Here is a 23,282-nt window from a genome sequence, read left to right as displayed (position 1 = left end):
TTGCTTAAAATGGCCAAGTTCTTTTCTTCTTCTGTGTCTTTGAAGGCATAGCACTTTTTGAATGAGCCACATGGCACATTCCCTATGTTTGAAATGCTTTTCTGCCCCACCATAGCTAGCTTCTTTGCTTTGCTAGGTTTTGGCATATAGAATCTCCCTCAGAGACCCTCCCTTCAATTGAAGCTACCCTAAGTTAATTCTCCTGTATTCTACCCAGCTCTCATGACTTCATTTGTTCATTTACTGATGTTTTCATCTACATCTACCATCAGAGTGTAAGTTCTGAGATGGAGATTGCTCAGTGATGTGTCCTTAGCACCTTGCAAATGTGCCTGGCACCTGAATGATGATCATCCATCCAGTATCTACTGAATGGGTAAATAGAAATCATCCTGAAGGTGGATAAAGCTGCTAGAAAGGGATTGTGGGGCTTCTGGGTGGCTCAGTCGGTTGAGCATCTGACTTGGGCTCAGGTCATGATCTCATAGGTTGTGAGTTCAAGCTCCACATCAGCCTCTGTGCTGACAGCTCAGAGCCTGGAGCCTGCTTTAGATTCTGTGTCTCCTGCTGTCTCCGCCCCTCCACTGCTCACACTCTCAAAAATAAATAAACATTAAAAAAATTAAAAAATCTGTTGGAAAAGGATTGTGATGATTGAGATAATAAATGGTGAAGGCCAGAACTAAGGGGTTATCTATAGAAATGTATGGAGAGCACATACAAGGGCTATTTGGAGAGAGAATTGCTTCATTTAGCCACATCAGAGGCAATTTGTGACAGAGAAGTTGTATATGTACATTGGATTTCTGGCTTCAACAGGAATGTATATAAGTACCAAAACATAAACTGGAAATACAGAAGAAAAAGTATAAGTAGAAGCAAAAAGATCAATTCGGTTTTAGATGATCTGAGGCCGAAATGACTGGAGACATTGAAGCTATTGTATTCACCTAGCGTCTGAAAAGTCTAGTCTGATGCTAAGTAGATAGGGCTATGTTGGAGATACGATGTCTCCAAAAAGGTAACCACCTTTATTGCTTTCTCTCTACCCAAGATGGTATTGTACAGCTTGGAGAAAGCTGGGTCTCTAAACTGACTGAAGGTTAAAGCACTGCATGACTAAAGGCAGGACCTTGGTTGTGGGGGAAGAATGGCTTCAGGAGACTGACCATAATACCCACAGCACTTGTATTTGGTCCAGGAGAGACTCTGAATAAGTGATTTACTTCTTGCTGGCTTTCCATCTGCTAAACTGGATGACTTGTGTTTAGAAGCATTTTGGCATCCTTGGACGCAGTGACTGCCTACATGATTGCAAATTAGTGTTTTCATTCCACGTTAGTGATTTCCTCTCATTCTTTTCCCAGGGGAGATGGAAAATTGCTGTTGACTGTTCTTGACATAAACCTCTGTATGCCTTGCAACACACTAGGTGCCAGAAACCTCTTGGCATTCATTTGGAATTTCCCGTACACTCACAATTTATATTTATAATATTTAATCTAACATCAAAATAAAACATTGTTCAGTTCTTACCAGTCCAGAATCTCAGTTTGGGAATTCAGTTGCATCAAAGATTATCTTTCTGTTTACGAATCTCAAATCAAAATGTGGGAGGATGCCAGTTAGTTATATGCCCAGAATCTAAGACCCAGATCTGAGAATGCCCACTGGACTTTGCTCCCTTTTACCTATTAATTTCTAGAAATCTCTGTCCATGTTTATGCCAGGTGTCTAAAACATAATTTTACCAGGCATCTGAAATTCACCACGAATTGCCTAGGATTTTCCTGAGGAACATTCTAATTCTAGCCTGGAAGACCCTTTACTGAAAGCAGGTGGTCTCCAAATTTTTTATTGTGCACTCTACCAGTAAAAAGTTTCAGAACACACTTCTTAAGCTCTGTTTTCTAAAACATGTGTCTCATATAAATGTGTGACAGAACTAATACCCACATTATAAAACAAATGCCAAAATGTGAATTAAGGTGATATTCATATTATTTTTAAATGGCTTGCTAATTTCTCTGGCTTTGGGTTCTCATTGGCTAATATCTCAAGGCTCAGTATAAAAATAGGAATGGACTCATTAACAATAGTGTATTTAAACCCATGCTTCAAATAGTCCCTTGATAAATTCTCTTATAATATATGGGGGTCAGTGTCTTGGCAAATCTGATTCAACTGTCCTTGCTTTTAACTCATTGCATGACTGGTGGAGAACTTGTACTGGCAGTCAGAGTGTCTGCTCTGCAATTTTCTTATTGTTGATGGATTATTTTGGGGGGTTTCTCTGCAGGAACCTTCTTTTTTTCAACTTTTTTTTTTTAACATTTATTCTTTTTTGAGAGACAGAAACAGAGTGTGAGCAGGGAAGGGGCAGAAAGAGGGGGAGACACAGAATGTGAAGCAGGTTCCAGGCCCTGAGCTGTCAGCAAAGAGCCTGATGCAGGGCTCGAACTCACGAACTGTGAGATCATCACCTGGAGCCAAAGTCGGACCCTTAACCAACTAAGCCACCCAGGTGCCCCATCTGCAGGAACCTTCTGAAGCCAACTTGTTTATTTTGTCCAGTTCAGCTAAAACCAGATTGTAGAATCAGAATACTTCATTTAAGTGGGCCCCCCAAAACCACAGTATATTGAAAGTAAAAGAACAAGTAAGGATGCCACATAAGAAGGAGTTTACCCACCAAAGGTGACATGTGATCCCGAGCTGCTGACATACTGAATGAAGGTGCCAGGGTCAGTCAACTTACTGAATATTAAAAGACCTCAATTTTTAAAATGATCTCTGGGTGAATGGAAACCATAGCCCTAATACTTCCCTTCCCTTTCCCACCTTCTTCTTCCTCTGAGTCTGAAACACCTGAGCAGCAGGGTTTCCACCCACCCCTTTCTAAACCACTGTACATTCCTTCACTCACAGAGCTGAGTCCTGAAAGCAGAGGGTGGCATTTCTTTGTACTTTACCTTCAGGCAACTGGCTGAGACCATCCAATCTGCCCGGAATGTAATTTTGCTTAAAAGAACCAGAACTAATGGAAGAACAGAAGCAGCTTAACCCAAACTGTTTCTCATTCCACTGCCCTACGGAGAATAGAATGGAGGAAGGAGGGGAGGTTTTGTGAATTCTGTGCCTGTGTCCTTTGAGGTTTGAACCATGGACAATTTTAATTACACCTATAAAATGGTACCTTGGGCACCTTCGGGCATAGTACATGCCTGAACTTAGGTGAGAATTGGGAGTTTTGCTTTATAAGACTGAGTGATTTTGAGTTTTGGCAATAGACAAGTGTCCCTTTTGGGACAGTCCTTTCTTCTACCTCCCAGCCAGCTCCTGCTGACTATGTCATTTACACTTGCCTTCTCTTTCCATCAAAGCCCAAATTAAGGTCTGTACCAACTAGTATGACACATTAGCAGGCATTTGGTGATGTAGGTAAGACTGTAAGTATAGGCCCTTGATAGTTCTTGCTCTTTATGGGACTGGAGGCAAGTTTTGTTTGTGTTTCTTCATTCTTTGTGCCTTTGCTGTTCCTTTTAGTCTGTTCCAGCATGCGATTGTTAATATCTTTAAAAAAAAATGAGACTTTATATTACTGTAGCTTGTATTTTATTTTTATATTTATATTTTCTTTTAAGACAATGCCTTTTCAATGCCTCATTTCTAGTTTTTAGAAATTTTTTGCTCTGACTTTGACTGCAATACTGATGATTTTTGAATAACTTCACAAAGATTGAAGTTCGACTGTTTTCTTATGCATATTGCGATAGCATATTAGGACTGTATTAAATATTAGTGATTATTAAATAATGGTGAGTGTATGGTTGTGTATAAGACACAAACGGAATTTTTGTAGCATGAGGCATATCTGGTTCCCACTGGGAGGCTGTTGATTAATGTAAAAAAAAGCATGTAATGCCATTTAGAGACCACAGTGTTTGTGTAGACTGTTGTGGGGAGTTGGCTCACTGAGTTGTTTGTTTGTTTTTTAAGATGGTAAGGATTTTAGGTGGAGGGATTATTTATAGCCTAACACTTATAAAGGATAAAAGAAGTATAATCCTAGTCCAGTAAATTTGATTATGGAACTGAGCTTGGGAAATCAAGCTGCCTGACCTCATGCCTTAGTTTCACCATCTGTAAAACTAGGTCCAGCAGCACCCACCTCACACAGTTACAGGTAAAACACTTAGAATAATGCCTGGTGCACAGGAAATTCCCGATAAATGCAGCTGTTCATTTATTAAGTATAACTGTTTAGGCAGTAAGGTCTGCCTAGACAGAGATTATTTTAAGCTTTAGTAATTGGTGCCTTTAGCATTTCATCTGGAAAGACGCATAGAGCTAGGCTTTGTGCGTCCCTATATCTGCCCAGGTGTGCCTGGTGCCAGAGGTGGAACGTAGTGGTCAGTAGGGAAAAGTGAGGCATATTGAGAAAAGGTTGTAGGAGATCTATGACCATGGCAAAGAGACCTGGTTACAGACCTCTCAGTGGGGGCAGGCTCTCCCCCCGACTCCACGCTTCAATCTGCCCGGCCCCCTTTTCACCTCTTGCCAAGTTTTATCCTGAATTTGGTCTTCACTCTCCATGACGGCCTTGTCATTATGACGTGAGCCTGTGGGGAGATGTTCCTGCTGGACCTTTCCTCAGCTCTCGGATGCTACCCCTGCCTCATCCATGACCCCACATCCTTGCCTTTTCTTTGGGAGAGGTCATGGTAGTTGGTTTGTGGGAGTTTTGAGGGGTCTGTTAGCTGAGAGTTTTAAAAACCCAATGCCTTCTATGATATGGTCCCCATTTCATTCTCTTTCCCTTACAAGTTGAATATTTATTAAGCCCTAGGAATATCAGTAATTTGGACCAAACAGCTAAGTTTTATGCTGGTCCTTTGGAAGTTAATGTTGTTAAGAAAATAATTTCTATTAGTAGAGCCAAATAATCCTATTAATCTTTGTTTTTGTGGGCTGAGAATAAATCTGCAAACAATTTGCAAACAATTATTAAACACCCACTTTGTGAAGGTGTTCATGTCAACCACTTACTGAAGGAAATAGAACAAGGCATAAACTGGGCAGCATAGAGGTGATTTTTAAAATCAACATCAGCCAAATCCTAGTAAGCTACCCCAGACCTATCTGTCTGTGGCATCTTCCACACCTTGGATGACCAGATTTACTTTGGCTAATCTAACAGACCAAGGCGTGTGCCTTTCCTACCTCAGTCTTCCATGTGTTTCTTGCCCAAAGGTGTTCCTTTGGTCAAAAAGAACAGCTCCTTTAAGTAACTGCTTGTGTTTTACTAATTAGACGCCCTTCAAACAGCAAGCACAGTCATTTTTGGTTTATTTGGAAATGGTTGCACTCGGGGATAGAAAAGTGTTCCGGGTTAAAAATGGCTAGAGGGCTGAGAGAATTCCTGCATGTTCTTTCTACTTACCCTGGTCTTGTGAAAAGCCGCCTCCAAACTGGAGAGGGGATTTCCCTATCGTGTAAGACCCTGACCCTGTGCATGTGCCTGAAGCAGGCACATAGTTTTTATGTGTGCCTGTTAGTTTGAATCTGTGATACTGATCTGCTTTTTGTCCCTGCTGACGGTTATTATATCTTAATGGGCGAAACACTACTCTAATGATCCTTGTGTATATAATTCTTGGAGTACAGAGCAGGCACCAGAGGACCACATAAAAATGTTTGCCTCAATTTCCCTGCAAAAAAGGGGCCCAGAAACCAGACTTGACCAAGTAACAGATTTTTAAAGGTAAAGGAACCCAATAAAATTACCAGCTTTTCACAGCGTGTGTCTATTTCCTTTCGACATATTGTGAGGTGTAGGTGAAATATTCTAACCGAACTGACAGTGTGAGTGGGGATAACTAAGGAGAGAGGGAGATAAAAGTAGAAACCACCAGCAATGATTGATATTGCAGTAGCAGGGAGTTGTCGGGGTCTCCCCTTTGTGGATTTGACGCTTCACCTTTCTGACACCATTTGCAGGAGTTGTTGGTATAATGAGCCCCAAACAGATGGGAACAAAAGCTAGAATGACCCGGAATTACTGTATCAGTGCTTTGAGGCATGCTATAGAATTGTGTAGGCTGGTATTTGCTTATCCAGCTTATAAGATACAAGGTAGGGGTGTGTGTGTGTGTGTGTGTGTGTGTGTGTGTGTGTGTGTGTGTGAGAGAGAGAGAGAGAGAGAGAGAGAGAGAGAGCGCGCGCACATGCACGCTACAGAGCGAGAAAGACAGAGTGTGGTTTTTAAAGTATAAAATGGAAAGAGTTACGTAATCCCAGGCAATTCCAAATATGTTTTAATCAATGACTGATTTCTTTCTATATAGTAGTCATCAGTGAACTAATTAAAGGGCTCATGTAATGGTTAGAAGTTTGATGATAAGTGCCTTCAAGAACAGACTCTTGGGGCATCTGGGTGGCTCAGTCGGTTGAGTATCCGACTTTGGCTTGGATCATGATCTTGTGGTTTATGGGTTCAAGCCCCACATAGGACTTGCTGCTGTCAACCTGTCAGAGCACGGCCTGCTTCGGATCCTCTGTCCCCCTCTCTTTGCCCCTCCGCAATTTTTGCTCTCTCAAAAATAAATATTAAAAAAAAGAATCAACTCTGTAATACAGTGTGCCAATATTTGTGGAATAGAATGATCAGTTATTGATTCCAGCCCTATGTAGGAACTTAAAATGTTTCTGGTGAATAGGAGGCAGAATCATGTGCATGAAAACAGCTCTTCTAGGAGTCCTAGTACCTATGCCCTTACTTTTTAGACCTTTGGCCAATAATCTAACCTTCATTGGCTACTCTGTAGTAGAGAAATGATAGAAATAATTTCCTTAAGCTCCTAGACTCAACCAGGATACCTCTTCAGAGTGCTTCTTCCACCTCTGAATTTTATTTTGTTTTTAAGACCCTTACATAGAAGAGAGAAAACCTCAGTGGAATACTTGGCATTGACCCCAAATTAATCTAAATTTTCCTTCATAACTAGTTTTCCTCTCCCCCATTTCTCCCCCAGGTCCATATCTAGCTGCTTTTTTTTTTTTTAATTTTTTTTTTTAAATTTTTTTTTTCAACGTTTATTTATTTTTGGGACAGAGAGAGACAGAGCATGAACGGGGGAGGGGCAGAGAGAGAGGGAGACACAGAATCGGAAACAGGCTCCAGGCTCTGAGCCATCAGCCCAGAGCCCGACGCGGGGCTCGAACTCACAGACCGCGAGATCGTGACCTGGCTGAAGTCGGACGCTTAACCGACTGCGCCACCCAGGCGCCCCTTTTTTTTTAAATTTTTAAAAATATCCATTTTTGAGAGAGACACAGAGCATGAGTGGGGGAGGGGCAGAGAGAGAGGGAGACACGGAATCCAAAGCAGGTTCCAGGCTCTGAGCTGTCAGCACAGAGCCTGACACAGGGGTTGAACCCATGGACCGCGAGATCACGACATGAGGCATAGTCGGATGCCTAACCGAATGAGCCGCCAGGCACCCCAGGCATATACAGCTCTTAAGCTCCTCTGCCTATTCCTTTGGGTGGCCCAAAGCCCTTCCTCCAATTGTAGATGTAGGGCCTCAGGTGGTTTTCACTCCAGCGTCCTCAGTCCCATAGCCACTTAGTTATGCCACTCGGTAGTGCTCTGTAGTGTCCTTCTCCTCTGTCCTGTGCTTTCTATCCACGGTATTTGCTACTTCTTGTTCACTGGAATAGATTCTAAACCAGTTTTTCCAAATTTTGACATGTCCTATAGAATATAACTGTTAGGTTTACTACACCACTCATAACTTCTCAGTGCCTCCATGCTGTGTATTGAGTGCCTTATAGGCTCTTCATCATGGCCTTCATTAGAATTCTACCGATCTTGCTCTAGACTAGAATTAACACTCTCTTCAACCAAAATGGAACTACCTGCCCTTGCCTGCATCTTCCATGAGCCTGTCTGCATCTGTTTCTTCCATGTGAAATGTCTCGCATCCTTCCAGTTGATGTTCACTGGAACTTGTTGTAAATTTACAGATTGTCATTGCTTGGAATGCATTTGGCTCAGTTCATGGTAATTCATAAATGGGTGTCTCAGGTATCTGCCTGAGGCAATATAACCATTGAATTTTTACTCGTAACCTTTTCACCTAAGGTGATACTGCTGTTTAAAACATTTTTGGAGGTGAAGAATGAAGGGAAAGCTATTTTCCTTATTCTTTCCTTGAAAATGAGGCAAGTAACGTATCTCCAGTGAGTGTGTGGATGAAGGCATGATTATGCAACCTGACCAAATAAACCTTGATTTCTTACCGGGGCCTAGTGGGGGTGAGCAAACAACCCTAATTCAGATACACCCCTCAGAAGACAATATTTTCATCTACCAAAATCCTGTCCTTTTCCAAAATTTGTTTTCTTTTAAAGACCCTATGCTCTCTTATCAGGAAGCATTTCCTGATACCTAACAGAAGAACTCCCATTGGTATTCTTGTAGCCTGTATCCCACTTTTATCCCTGTTACATACCAGGTGCGAGGCCAGATGCTGGGGTTATCGGGATGCTTAGAAATCATCCCTGACTACAGGCTTCCTCAGTCCAGCAGTGGAGGGTAACTGTTCTGCTACACACTGTTAATACAGGCTCTTTATTAGACTTTCTTCCCCTGTGTAAAATACACATGCAGGTGAAAGAGGAAGAGAGTGAGGACTTAGGAATCTGAAGGTCAAGGAGTTCCTTCCAGGGCAGGAAACCTTTCCCCTGGGCCTTGGGGGAGGGTGTATGGAAAGGGAAGAATCCTTGGCATGCCGCCCCAAATGGCTGGAGCACAGGCAGCCTGGGAGAAGGGGAAGTGGTAGGGGATGAGATTGGAAGTGTAGCTTGGTGCTGGGAAAGGAATGGGCTTAAACATTAGGCCAAGGCATTTGGGGTTTACCCAGTATTTAAAGGAAATACATATGAGGTATTGTAAGCATCAAAGTAAAATGTTGAGACCCATGGTTTTAAAAATATAATGGCGGCAAGGCACCCGAGTGACTCAGTCGGTTAAGCGTCCGACTTTGGCTCAGGTCATGATCTCATGGTTTGTGAGTTTAAGTCCCCCATCAGGCTCACTGCTCTCAGCACAGATCCTGCTTCAGATCCTCTGTCCCCCTCTTTCTCTGTCCCTCCCCTGCTCATGCTTGTGCTCTCTCTCTCAAAAATAAATAAACATAAAAAAAATCATAATGGTGGTGGTTTGATGAACGGTAGATTGATAGGAGAGATGAAAATTGGAGATGACAATGAGGCTGACTTTCTGAATGGACCCAAAGGTATCTTGTATTTCTTTTAAAACACTTGAGCCATTATTTTTTGTAATGACAACTATTTGTGCATATCCCTTACTATTAATAATGTTTCCTGAAGTTGGGCTTGGAGCAGGGTTTTGAAGGACCAGAAAGTTTTAATAGCACTACTCCTATCTGGAACACTCACGAATTCTGGAAAGTTTCCTTTATAACACAAACTACTCAGTAGTTGCTGTCTTCTTTCTCCACTTCTTTCCAGATATTAAAGGAGATAAGGCATTAACAAGCAGTAAAACACATTAACCATGTGTATATTTATTTTTTATTTTATTTTTTAAAGTTTATTTTTTTTTAATGTTTATTTTTGAGAGATAGAGTATGAGCGGGGAAGGGGCAGAGAGAGTGGGAGGCACATAATGTGAAGCAGGCTCTAGGCTCTGAGCTGTCAGCAGAGCCTGATATGGGGCTCAAACTCACAGACTGAGAGATCATGACCTGAGCCAAAGATGGACGCTTAACCAATTAAGTCACCCAGGCGCCCCTAAAGTTTATTTATTTTTGAGAGAGAGAGAGAGAGCGCGCGTGCGCGCGCGCAAGAGCGTGGGTGGGGAGGGGCTGAGAGACAGGGAGAGAGAGAGAGAATCCCAAATAGGCTCCACACTGCCAGCACAGAGCCTGACATGAAGCTTGAACCCACGAACCATAAGATCATGACATGAGCTGAAACCAAGAACCAGGAGCTTAACCGACTGAGTCACCCAGCTGCCCCACCACGTCTATATTTAAAATCCCAATAGTCATCATTCATTGGTACCATTTTCAGTTCATACCATTCTCTATGTGCTATGCCATGCATACATACTCCCCTGCTTAATATTTCCAGTACATGGTATTAGACCCATTTTATGGATCTGGTGAGGCTCGGATACTTTAACCTGCCAGGATCACATAGTAAGTTTTGCTCCTTCCACGATAGTCATCTTGGTATTTTTCTGTACCTTAAGCTTGTTCCTTCATCAGAAAAAGAAACTTCCTTTTGCAGTTATCTCTTCCTAGAATGCTCATCTCCCAAATATTCACAGAACTGACTTCTTCAGCTCTTAAGTTAAATATTTGTTGCCTCCTCAAAGAAGCCTCATCAACCATCCAATGCAATGCTGCCTATTTCTCTACTTTCTTCATAGTATATTGTTATCTGAAATTATTTTCTGTCCCCTAGGCTAGAGTATAAATTGCATGAGATCAAGTGTTTTGAACCTCCTACACACTTTTGATTTATATAATCACAGCATTAACAGTTTCTAGAACTTAATACACATTCAATAAATATTTACTCAAGGGCTGGGTGAATGAATGAATGAATGAATGAATGTTGTCAGAGCCCATGCTTGTTCTCCAGTTCCGTTTTCTAGATATTTTCTTTCGGTTACCTAGCACACTGGAGCAGTATTGGCTGACCATACAGCCCATCAAACTGTGTGTCTGGGACCCAGACTGATTAAGTTTTAAGAACCAAGTATTTGTTCACCAGAACAACAACCCACAGGTCATTCTAATTCTCATTAGTTAAGCTCACTTGGTTATATGTAAGCTTGCAGTTCATATAGAATACCTACAATGTGGAATTAGTTTAGAAGTGAACTTCTCTGATAAATTGTAGAACTTCACCTTTTCTTATTGCATTCCTGTTGGCTGATTTTTGTAGGAGAATATTGGAATTTACATAAATCAGACATTGTTCCTGGTTGTTTTTTTAAAGCACCAGACATGTAAAAATTCCTGGTCTAATAAATTAGTAAATTCATATTATCTCCACACACAAAATAACCATCCTGGGAGGGCAAATTCTTTCTTTCCTCAAACTACATTTTTCTTCTGTGGTTTCAGATTGCCCTTTTTAGAAGTGTGATTTTCCTTTGTCTTAGTGGGATCTGAGTCGACTTTGTCACTAGCATGTTAACCTCTCCTTTCCACACACTTCCATATCTAAGAATAGCTTGTTGATTAACCCTAAGTGAGTGAAGGTGGCCTGCGGAGGAATTTTAAGTACATTTCTCGGTGTTCTGTGAAGTTACATGATCTTAGCTCAGTTAATTAACTTTGTTAAAATTGTATAAGGGGGTTCATACAATTCAGCTATAGAAGACGCAAAACAATTTGAAAGGAACCTGCCCTTTACCTTGATCTCTACCTTCTCCAGAAACCATGCTGTAATGCCAATGAACAGAATAATGGTTGACGAGGAAAATTTTAAGGCATTCTAAATATCACTGGTTGGTTTAATAAAATTAATTAGCCTGCCACAGAGAAAATTTACTAGCGTGCTGGTTAATTTCACAATGTAAAGTCAGAGAAGGGAGGTGGGGTTGAGGGAACAAACCTTATTAGTTTTGAATAATTATTTAAAGATGTGGAGCTGCCTATTCCAAACACTTTGATTGCCAAATCCATTAAGCCTTTACAATCTCAATGTTCGTATCCCAGTATATATAGAAAGGAATCTCTCTAGGTGAAATCATATGCATATTAGTTAACAGCTAGATGACTTAAAGATATAGAATAACAAGTAGAATCCTGATAAAACCATGGGAATGAGAACTTGCCTTAGACTAACTCATGGGAGGTTTCCATAATCTTAATTTGCCATTGATGCAATTATTGCTTTTTCTTGTCTTTTTAATCCAAACAAGATGTTTGCAGTGGCCATGGAAAGGTGCCTAAATCACATGCCTGAATTCATTTAATTTGCCAACATTGTCTTTTTTTCTCTCTTCCTGGTAATGGGCAAGAGTCAGTTCTGGTGCATTAGGTACTAAATCTCTTCAATTACCAGCCGGGAAGAAAGATTTAAAATTGTGCTTCAAACCTACAAACTGATTTAGTTTTAAAGCACAAACACTTCTCCTGTGGAGCCTAAATTAAACTGCAGAAAGGACACAAAACTTGAGGAATTAAACTAGGCAGGGCCAAGGCTCAGGCCAGGGATGGGAGCCATTTTGGTTTCTGTCACTGGAGCCCCCCTGGCGCAAGAGGAAGGGGAGCAAGAACATGCTGCAGGACACAACTGTGTAAGGAAGTGCAGTGTCCCATTGCCTGGAAGCTAGACGTGTAATACATGTTAGTGTGGGGGAGTCTAATTAAACTTTCCTTTTTTCCCTCTTTCTTTTTGGGTACTTGACAGCCATTTTCAATGTGGATGATTCTGTGGTTGATCTGGAGACCCTGGCAGCCTTATATGAAAATGTGAGTATCAAAGACCTACAGAGCCAGAGTTTCCAGATTATCATATCTTCACTAATTAAAAATATGTTTAGGTCCAAAAAAATGGTCATATGTGACTCCTTTTGCCCCCGCCCCCCCGCCCCCAAATCACTGAGCCATTCATGTTCTTGGGCAGAGAGGATTTTGACATAGCATGGAAGAGATTAAGGCATAGTTTCTATAAACATAAGCTCCAATGAGAGCAGATGTGAGAAAAGCACTAGGTTCTGACCGTGCTGTGCCATCGGGTTAGCAGATCTCTTTGCACACCTGCATGAGAGGGTGGTTCAAGGTGAAGACCCCTTCTGTGCCATGGAACCCAGCCCTGTGGCTAGCTGTCAGAGTGAATGAAGGTGAGCTACCAGCTTACTGTTGCTGCACACTACTGTTTTCCTCTAATGAAGGGAAATATTGTTACCATCTTGGATGATTACTTTTAGACCAAATGAGCTGATGACCTTGAATGTGGGAAGTAGTAAAAAGATGGTGGGTGTGTGCTTTGGATTTAGAGTCAGACAGTTTTACATTTGAGGTCCCACTCAGTGGACTGCTGAGTGACTCTGGATCAGTTAAATCCCTTAAGCCTGTTTGATCATCAGTAGAAGGGGATTATAATGGGCTCTGTCTGATTTTTGTGAGTGTTAAAACAGAATTCAATATAAGTAGCAGTAGCAATGTATCTTGAAAATAAACAGCACCAGACACATATGTGCTCTTTAAATTTGGGCTGTATGTGGAATAACCAGCAGCACTGGCAGGCTTTCCTGAGAAGATGACACAGGAAGAGTCAGAGTTCCCATGATTGTTGGCATTTCTGGTTCATTGACTCTGTTAGGATTTGAAAACAGAGTGAACCAGATTCTCTTTACTGAAGTAATGATATTTCCCAGGAAGCTGCCTGGGACCTCTATAGTATGCCTTGGTCACCATGCTCAAAAAAAGTACTCATTTCGTTGATTATGTCCCCTGGGACCTTAAGTCTCTTATAGAAAATTTCCATAGCATAATAATCCAACCTAGTGAGATTGCCAGTTCCTTACACATTTTACATCATATAAAATTAGAAGCTATTTAGTACACCTGAGTGGGGCCTTCTCGCATTCCATCAGTAAGGCTTTCATTAATAGACAAGAGGGTGCACAAATACCAGGCCATTGGGAGCTAGCAGTGCATTTGTTGAGTACCCGGAGGGCAGCGTGGTATTATGGGAGAAAGAGAGATTCTGAGTCAGGACGTTAGTGTGCTGACGTGTGAGCTTACGTAGGATCATCGGAAAAGCGAAGATACAATAGTTGATACTGAAGGACTTTCCAAAAAGCCAAGTGCCTTCTAAATGCTTTTTGTTGTTACTGTGAGCTCAGGACTGTGCATATGGGCAGTACTTGTTAGCTCACAGTAGAGGAAAGCTGCATGCAACTGAAATTGTTGGATAAATTGAGAAACTGTAGCTAAGTGCCAAAATAAGCAGTACAGATGAATGTTTACCGAATCTACAAACAGAGAAGGTGGAGACTGGAAATTAAAAAGTCAGGAGCCTACAGAAGTTAGGAGAGCTGTTCTAAGGGTCAGGAAACAAATACTGAGGACCACTCACTGATACCTGCTTACAGGGGATTCAGAGGCAGCCGTCAAATGTCCTGACTTCTGTGTCCACCTACAGTCGCTTGTTAGGACCATTTGCTTCAGCCAGCGGTTCGCAAATGTTAGCATGCATCAGAGTCACCTGGAGCGCTTGCTGCCCCAACCCCCACCCCAGCTTCTTGTGCCTGGGGTAGGGCCAGTTATTTGCATTTCTAACCAGAAACAGGTGATGCTAGTGCTGCTGGTCCAGAGACCACACTTTGAGACACGTTGCTTTAGATAGATTCTCATTGTTCATTCTGCGTGTGCTTTGTTTGGTTTCTCTTTTAACACAGAGAGCCCAGGAGGATGAATTGGTTAAAATAAGAAAGTATTACGAGACATCCAAAGAGGAAGAACTGAAGTTGCTGGATAAACCTGAACAGTAAGGACGTTTGAACACTTTTCTGTTAGGCCAAAAGGAGAAGTGCATCTCTGTCCTCCTTCCTCCCAGCTCTGGATAATTGCATCTCGACTGTGCCGTGAGCTAAGTCATAGCACCATGTCCCCATGACCTATTACATGCAGCAGAATGACCTGACTGCCCGGAAAAGCATCCAGGGGATTTGTCTCAGCCCCTTTCCCTATCCCTCATGATTCCCTTTTCTTGTTCTAGCAGCTTGTTAATTCCTCCCAGACTAAACATTCTGGCCAAAAGGGTAACTGAGGAAGGCAGAAGTCATTGCTCTGTTTAAGGTTCTGCTGATGCAGTTAAAAAGATGATGTCAGAGTCACAGAATTCAAATGGATTTTCCTAAATGTCGTGTCCGGTAAATGTAGTCTGAATGTGCCAGCTTTCCCCCGAATCTCTCCACCTGCTCTGCCCAATTTACATGTGACCTTTTTATCATCTTTGTACGTGCTTGTTCGTCACTCTGTTCACTATCTAGAGTTGTTTGCTCTATGGTTTGGGTTGTCATGCCACAGCCTTTGAACACCTAGACCTCTGATGAGTAACTGAGTGGCTCTTGCCTTGACTAAGCCCTTGGGGTCTGCAAACCACAGATAAGTACATGGGGTTCTGCAGCCCTTGGGCCCCAGCTAGCTTTTCATGGCCCAGGATTGAGGATGTGGAATGGGTCCAGAGTGGACAGCAGCATCCTTTGCCTATTGCCACCCTTGAGTGCTTGGTATCCAGTTCAGGCCACTCCCCTCAGCCTGGAGATGAGGTGAGTGGTAAAAAAACAAAGAAGAAACTAAGCAGTCAGGTTTCGGGGAACAAGTGAGCCCTAGAGACATCTAAGTTTCTTTGGCTTGTGTTGAAACTTTTGTGCCTTGAGCTTGGGTCCCCTAGAATGCCCCACTCCTCTTGGACTGCCTGGGCACTCAGGTCCAGGAAAATACCTCTAAATGACTGGGTGGATGATTTCTAGGTTTATTCGGTTATTGAGAAGCCTTCATGATAATTTGGGAAACCTTAGATGAATTGTTCTCACATGGAACATAGGAACCACTCCCCATGCCACCCCTGCCCCCTCCCAAGTTATTTCATGAAGCCCAGGAATATTGTGAATCATTGCAGATGGTGTTCTACTGCCCTTTTGGTCTGGCAACTTGAGCTACCCTCCCTACCAACTCCTGCCCCTGACCAATCCTGTGGTCCACTCCCAAGTCATGTTTCCTAATATAACAGATTAATTCCCACTAAGGTGCTAATGACTGAATGTGAAGTGACTAATAATGGGATGTTTAGACACCGACAAGTCCATGGGGAGTATTTGAAGACTGTCTTAGCCTAGGCTGCTATAACAAAGTAACCCAAAGGATGACTTTATAAACAACAGAGATTTATTTGTCACAGTTCTGGAGATTGGAAGTCTGAGATGGAGGTACCATTACAGTTGGGTTTTGGTGAGAACCCTCTTTCAGAATGTAGACTGCTAACTTCTCTTGGTATCCTCACATGGCGGAAAGCAAAAAGAAGGAAGCAAGGTCTTATGTCTCTTCTCCTAAAGGCACTGATTTCACTCAAGGTCTCAACCCTCCTGACTTAATTACCTCCTGAAGGCCCTACCTCCTTATACCATCACATTGGGGGTTAGGATTTCAACATATATGCTTTGGGGGAACACAAACGTTCAGTCCTTAACAGGGACAATAGGGCATATCAAACATTTGAGTAGTGGCCAACCATGCCACGCTGGGCAATGATCTCTAAGCCTGGAGTTCACAAGCTTTTCATGTAAAAAAAAAATCAAATAGTATTTTAGGCTTTGTTGGAAGTACTTAAACCTGTTGTAGTGCAAAAGCAACCAAACAAATGGGCATGACTGTGCATCAGTAGAGTTTTGTTTATGGACACTGAAATTTGAATTTCATACTATTTGTGTAGATGGTATAAAATGTTATCTTTCTATTGATTCTTTTTCAACCATTTAAAAATGTGAGAACTATTCTTAGGTGGCAGGCCATACAAAAACAAGTGATGAGCTGTATTTGGCCTGTGGGCTATAATTTGCCAACGCTGGCTCCATGCGCTGGGAATGGCTGACCCAGTGAAATGAACAGTGGGTTTCTACAACTGGAAGTGTTCCCCTTATCCTTTTGGGTTAATGTCTTTCTAGCATTATTTTTCAAGATTAATTGCCAGGACACAGAATAATGGTGGCAGGTAATTAACAGATAAACTTATTATTCCTGCTGATGTTGATCTGATGATATGGATACTGATGATCTGGGTAAGAGAACATTTTCAAGGTTTATAAGTAGTCATTGCAGTGGCTTCCCAAAGATGCTAAGCAATTACTGTCAGCAAAGACGACTGTCGCGTTGTCCTGGTAAGGTGATGTGCTCAGGCTCAGCTCCTGGAGGGTGAGGTGCACGGGGGTAGGGGCTTCAGGCCTGAGTGAATTCACCTTTGCTGTTGACCTCCTGCATAGTGCAGCGTTTGTTTGATTTTAGCCAGGGTCTGATTTCCTGCCAAGTTATTTGCCATTAGCTCCAAGTTAGTCGACTATAAGCATGTTTTACATACTGGAAAATATGAATCATTTATAGTTTCAACATTGAAATTTTCTGAGATCCCTATGATGCCCAGTCCTATAAATCAGGGCAGGGAGAGGTTGGCCTCATCACTCACCTCATCAGCTTTCTTGTAGCTCAGGGCCAGATTTAGAAAGCCATTTCACATAGAGGTGTCATCTGCTTGGGCCTGGGCTGTCTGAGAACCACTCCCTCCAAGGATGGCCTTCAATTCTTTGCATTCTGCCTTGGGATGGTGGTGAGATGAGGTGAGCTCTATTGGATTTGAGTTGGCCAAACACATGCCTTTTGCGGCCTGGATAGAGGACACCATGTAAAGCCTATTGGGATGCCCCACTCAGGGTCCCCAGTTTCCTCAGCACCCTCACAAACACACTGACTTGGTGAAACAAGGCTCTGTGAGTGTACTCCCCTGTGGAGGAACCGTGTACATCCCACTGTGTACACAGCCCTGTGCACACAGCCCTGAGATGGTACCATTTGGGGGTTTAGGGAATGATCAATTAAACATTAGTCCCTTGAAACAGTGGGCCGTATTGCCTCATTCCACCTGTCAGCTGAGTTGGTGCTGTGGATGGGGATCCACACAATATCATGTGCAAAACTTCTCTCCTAAAGACAGACTGGAGTTGCAGCCCTTCCTGGGAAAATGAACCTGCCCTGGGAAAGAATGAGAAGATCCCTAGTTTGTGGCTACTTTGCTGTTGTTTAGTCCTCTTTATACCTGGCCCTAGTTTATAAAGTTAGATTAGTCTGACAGGAAGTAAATCTATACGTATCCATAAGTACCAAGGCCCAATGCCCCAGACATATACTTGGAGATTTGTAAAAGAGTTCTTATCCCTGCTCGTAGGGGGAGAGTATAAAGCACAGCTGGGGGGAATAAGATATTTATCAGCCACTTGCCTCATAGCCCTTGAGGTTACTTATGCCTCTGGTACTCTTCCAGATAAATGGGAAAGGAGGTATCTGTGGTGCTCTTCCTCAGGCCTTCGCACGGCTATTTTAGAACAGAAAGTAACATAAAATCGCAGTCTTCTCAAATTTATGTCTCCAGTAGTTCTTATCTTCACATTCCACCAGGTGTCCAAGCCAAAAACCTGCAAGTCCTCCTGGACGCTTCCCAGCATCCCTCGGGGTTGGTCAGTTACTCTGGTTCCTGCTGCCCGAGTAGCCTTTCTCATGTATCTGCCCCTCTCCCTTCACACCACAGACCCCCTTCCCTGCCCTCTGAGAACAGTGTGGCTGCAGCCCTGGAGGTCTTCCAGCGTCAAATCTGCTGTCCCCTTCAACTCACCGGCCAAGCCACTGCCATGGTGATTTTCTTAAAACAAAAAACTCAAAGTATCACCTCTCTGTTTGAAATCCTTTAAAAGTCTTTATTTTAGAACGCAAATCTCCATTTTAGCATCTGAGTTCTGGTTGTTTTCTCCCACAAACACCATTCATCCTGTCTGGGCCTGCCCTGAGAGTTGGTCACATGTGTCCTGTGCAAGCGCCAGAGGGCTCCAGGGAACCTTGGCTGACATTGTCTGTCGAGGGCTCCGACTTGGATGGCCTGCACATGTCTCTCATAGGCCCCATCACTGAAAATATTTACTATACCCTGCAGCAATGGGTGCTTTATTTTTCAGATTACCAGGAAGGAATTGTGTGTAAGTTAAATTCTCTTCTAAGGTCTTAGCATGGTACCTGACACACTGTGAATGCTTCCTACATGTCTACGGGACTGACTGAAATTCTTGGTGACTGCTACTCTGGCATTAATTTTCGGTGACACATTCCCCACAGTTGTATCGAAAAGTCACGTCAACTTCTTGAATTTCCCTTCCCTCCTCTAACTCTGGATATGCGTTTCAGACCCTTCTTCATGCACAGGTCTCTGGATCTTTAAGGTTCTCTGAGAACCCTCCTAGTCCAGTTCCTAATCCCAGTGAGGCCTTGGTCCTGGAGAACCTTGTAGTTCCTTTCCACTCTATCCTGGGTAACAGGAAGTTGATGAGCCTAGGGGCTTGTCTCCTTATACTAGTCCCAAACCTCCTTTCTTGAGGCTTGTTATAAGTAACTGTACATCCAGCATTGTGTCTTTTTCACCTGCGTCCTCGTTGGATAGCTGAGGTGTCCATCTGTATCTTCTCTCACACAGTCTCCACAAACGCTTAACTCACTCTGTTTATTTAAACTAGAAAGTGTACATACTCTGGGGATCTGGAGCCTACTTGGGGAGGAGTGTCTTTCGGTCACTGCTGGGAAAGGAGAAAGGCAGGGTGTGGCCCTTGAGTTAGCTCTCAGCATTGTCTGTATAAACAAAACTTCCCGACAGCCCCATGAGGACCAGATGCTGCTAGTCCCAACAGCTCTTCACTGCTTATATTTGTGAAAACTGGTGACACTCCTGATTTCGGTCACAAGTGAATCAATGCTTTAATACTAATTCTGTGAGAAACAATTTACATAACAAATACAAGTTTTCATCTCATTTTAACTCAGAATTTCTATGGGTTTCCACTATTATACTCCAACATGGTTTTCATAATGATCAGATTTACAGAACTTTAAAAAACAAAGGTATCTTCAGTTTTATGTGCATTCTTTGGTTCATCTCACTGTCATTTAAAAAAAGAAGAAGAAGAAGAGGGCGCCTGGCTGTCTCAGTCAGTATTGCTGGCGACTCTTGATCTCAGGGTTGTGAGTTCAAGCCTCACAAATGGGCATAGAGATTACTTTAAAAAAAAAAAAAAAAAAAAAAAGAGAGAAAGGAAAGAAAAGAAAAAGGACCATGACCTGGATATAGGATTAAAAAACAAAAAAAAAAAAACAGCTGATAATTAAAATCTTATCAAAACCCAAGGCCTCCTAAAAACAAAGTAAAAGAGGCACAAAGTGCAAGCAAAGGAAACTTCTTTGGGTATGGAAAGAAGGGTTCAGCTTTGCTCCTATGGAAAAGCATTCTTGGTGAGAGATTGCAAAATGTCAAAGTAATGATGTTATGCATTGACCAAGGCTTTCAGAAATATCAGTTAATCATCATTTCAGCCCCACACTGAATTTAATAGCTGTTAGTGGATTTTCTCTTCTGAATTCGTGTCCAACTCTTTCCGCCCATTTTAGTTTATACCCCTTCTTCTGGTGGTTGGCCTGGAGAGTAGGTAGCTCTTCCAACTTAATTTTGCAAAGGGCACCAGTGCCCAGCTGCTCAGACAGTGAGCTTCTGTGTGTACATTAGCACTCACCTTTAGCTTTTAAAATCTGTCTTACTGTAGTTTTTAACACTGATGTCTACTTAATGAGTGCTTGCTTTGTTCCACACACTGAGCCGTAAACCCTGTCTTCATAGGCAAGTTGATGTGGGAAAGTAAACAAATATCTGTAGAATAGGGTCACTGTAGACTATTATCGAATTCAGTGAGCAACAAATAATAGTAATCTCACCTCAGGAAGAAACATTTTGTCACTTCTCTACAGACATCTGCCTCAAGCCTTCACTTTACTGTGCCTGTGTTAAATAGACCCTTTGAGAATGCTGCGTTATAAAGGGAGTTCATTATTTATTTTCATGTACTAAAGGTAACGCTCCTATTGGCATAGCAGGAGATAACTCTTTATGGTTCAGGATAATTGCATTAACACTCTGTGCCTAAAGTAATGTATACACCGTACATTTATATACCGTCCTAGAAGCTCATTTAAAAAATGGCTTGGTTGTCAACAATATAACACACACCCTTGGAAGTCTTAGGTCTGCCTGTCAGGTACATTTTATAATTGTTAAAATTGACACAATCAAGTAAAGAATGCTCTCATGGTAGATCTTTTTCAACTGTTTTTTTTTTTTTTTTCTTTGTGAGTGTGTGTGAAGCTAGATGATCCATTATTAATTTTTACAGATTTTTACACGAGTTAGCCCAGATACCTAATTTTGCTGAACGGGCCCAGTGCATAATCTTCAGATCTGTCTTTTCTGAGAGTATCACCTCCTTGCACCGAAAGGTAGAGATCATCACAAGAGCTTCTAAGGTATGTTTGCTATCTAGTTTCAGAGGGTGGTTTTGCCCTTATTGAGGGTAAAGAAGGAAGCAGGGAGTGGGAGAATCAACTAGAATCCCTTTGTAGAAAACCTTTGGATTTAAGACTGTGTGTTTTGCTAAGCAGAGCTGTGATGATTATCCTGAGTGTGTGTGTGCATGCAGGTGAGGGAGGGAGGAAGAGAGAGAAAGAAAGTCAGGTGCAGACTGACAGGGAGAAGGAGGAAAAAAAATGACACTTCTACAGATGGATTCTTAAATATCACAGATACCTTCTAAGGTACATATTGGCTTCTTAAAAACAACCTAAAAAGTGTAGTGTGTTTGCTACTTGACTGACTGGATTGCAAGAGATTTTGCTTGAGACCCATGCACCTGATCATCTGACATGTGTCCACACAGTGAAATAAGAAGATTCTAGAGACTTGATAAGCAAAATAAATGACTGTGATAATAAGTGGTGGGCAAATACATTTTTGTTGGCTTTACCACACTGGTATTCTTTGTAAATTCTAATGTTTGTTTGTTTGTTTTTTTCCTCACAATGACCCATGTCCTTAAGAACATGATAATCCTCTCCACACATATGTAGTATTGAGTTCTTCTCTGAAGGCATGATTCTTTTCCTTCAAAAATATAAAATGCTTCAATAAAGAAAGTAGAAATATGACCAAGGAATAATAGACACCCTCTGATAACACCCTAAAAAGGAAGGAACAGAGGTTGCCCTGGAGCTGCATTTCCCTTTCTTTCTTTACCCTACAATAAAGGAAAACAAAGTCAACTCAGACTTGGAGAAGGGGGAAAAAGTACCAACTTGAAAACTTTGCACTTTGAGAAAAAAAGAGGAAAAATAAATGGTACGAGGAGCTGAAGAAAACCCTAAGCAGCTTGAAATCGTGAAAGTTAATAGACATCTCTGCAGATACTTAAAGAACATAACCTATGGCCTGGAAATACATTATTATAGTTTATCTCTGAGGACTACACCCAGGGATAAAGAAGAATAGACTTGGTATTAAACTTGCCCGACATTTAACTGTACTGTTTATACAGATACATTGTCCAAAAACAGATCCTCAAATGTTAGCAGCCCCGTTTCTACTTAGAAGTCATCAGATGTAAAGTGTAACTCTACCAAGTCTCTTCGTTCCATTTACATAGAACTTACATATTTAAAATAAATATTTAAAAACTAAAACTGGCTCGAATAGAAATACTAATATTTAGTCCTCACTATTAAGACATGCAGTTCGTAATTCATTGAAAGGATAGAAAATGATGACTTTCAGTTCGTTGAAAGGATAGAAATTTTCCATTTCGCCAGCTGTCAGTCCGGCCACCAAACAGCCTGATGGCTACTCAGTAAATATTTGTTGTTGAATGAACATAGGTACCTTTGAAGTCCAGCTCTGTAATAATCGGTATTTGCTGTCACAGGGCTTGCTGCACATGAAGAGTGTGAAGGATATTTTAGCGCTCATTCTGGCTTTTGGAAATTACATGAATGGAGGAAATAGAACTCGGGGACAAGCAGATGGATATAGCTTGGAAATTCTGCCCAAACTCAAGGACGTCAAAAGTCGGGTATTTATTTCTCACAACAAGATTCTATGATTTGCCATTATATTCCTTCTATACCTTTAATTTAGACATATCTATATGTTTTCTTGGTTGCTCCATTCATCTCTTTTCTCCCTTTAACAATAAACTTTTTCTTTGCTTTCTTTTGACTTTTGGGTAAAAATTGGTTTTTCATGTTTGGTCTTACAGAGACGACAAAATCCCCAATATTGGTTTGTTCTAAAAGAATGCAATTGGATGTTGAACTGTAATGAGAGAAGAAAACAGCACGCAGTATCAGCCATAGCACAAGGCTTGAGTCTGTTTGAATTTAGTGTTGACTACTTGTAATTTACTCATTCCTGAGTAGGGAGCAATGTTGAATCACCAGTTGAGCTGAGCATTTGAATTATTCTTTGGCCCACAACAATTGGGCCGAGGGTCTACTGTCAAACTCTCTGAGCCTGATTATCATTTGGCTCCACACCCCTGCAGAGCTTTCTCTTTAGAAACAACCAGCCCATATCTAGGCGTCCCATGGGGAGCAGGGGCA

General features: G+C 41.9%; 1 protein-coding gene across 5 annotated transcripts in view; it reads left to right on the top strand.

Annotated features, from left to right (window-relative positions):
* FMN1 (formin 1) overlaps positions 1 to 23,282 on the top strand; it is a 436,126-nt gene that overhangs the window by 278,686 nt on the left and 134,158 nt on the right. For all 5 annotated transcript variants that reach the window (XM_045450122.1, XM_045450119.1, XM_045450121.1 and 2 more), the window contains 4 exons: positions 12,460 to 12,521; positions 14,456 to 14,544; positions 21,029 to 21,158; positions 22,607 to 22,753. In XM_045450122.1, coding sequence (XP_045306078.1) covers positions 12,460 to 12,521; positions 14,456 to 14,544; positions 21,029 to 21,158; positions 22,607 to 22,753 — 428 coding nt within the window. The remainder of the gene's footprint in view (positions 1 to 12,459; positions 12,522 to 14,455; positions 14,545 to 21,028; positions 21,159 to 22,606; positions 22,754 to 23,282) is intronic.

This window comes from Leopardus geoffroyi, chromosome B3, assembly GCF_018350155.1.
Source record: "Leopardus geoffroyi isolate Oge1 chromosome B3, O.geoffroyi_Oge1_pat1.0, whole genome shotgun sequence".
Taxonomy (NCBI): domain Eukaryota; kingdom Metazoa; phylum Chordata; class Mammalia; order Carnivora; family Felidae; genus Leopardus; species Leopardus geoffroyi.
This window is presented reverse-complemented; position numbering and strand designations above follow the sequence as displayed.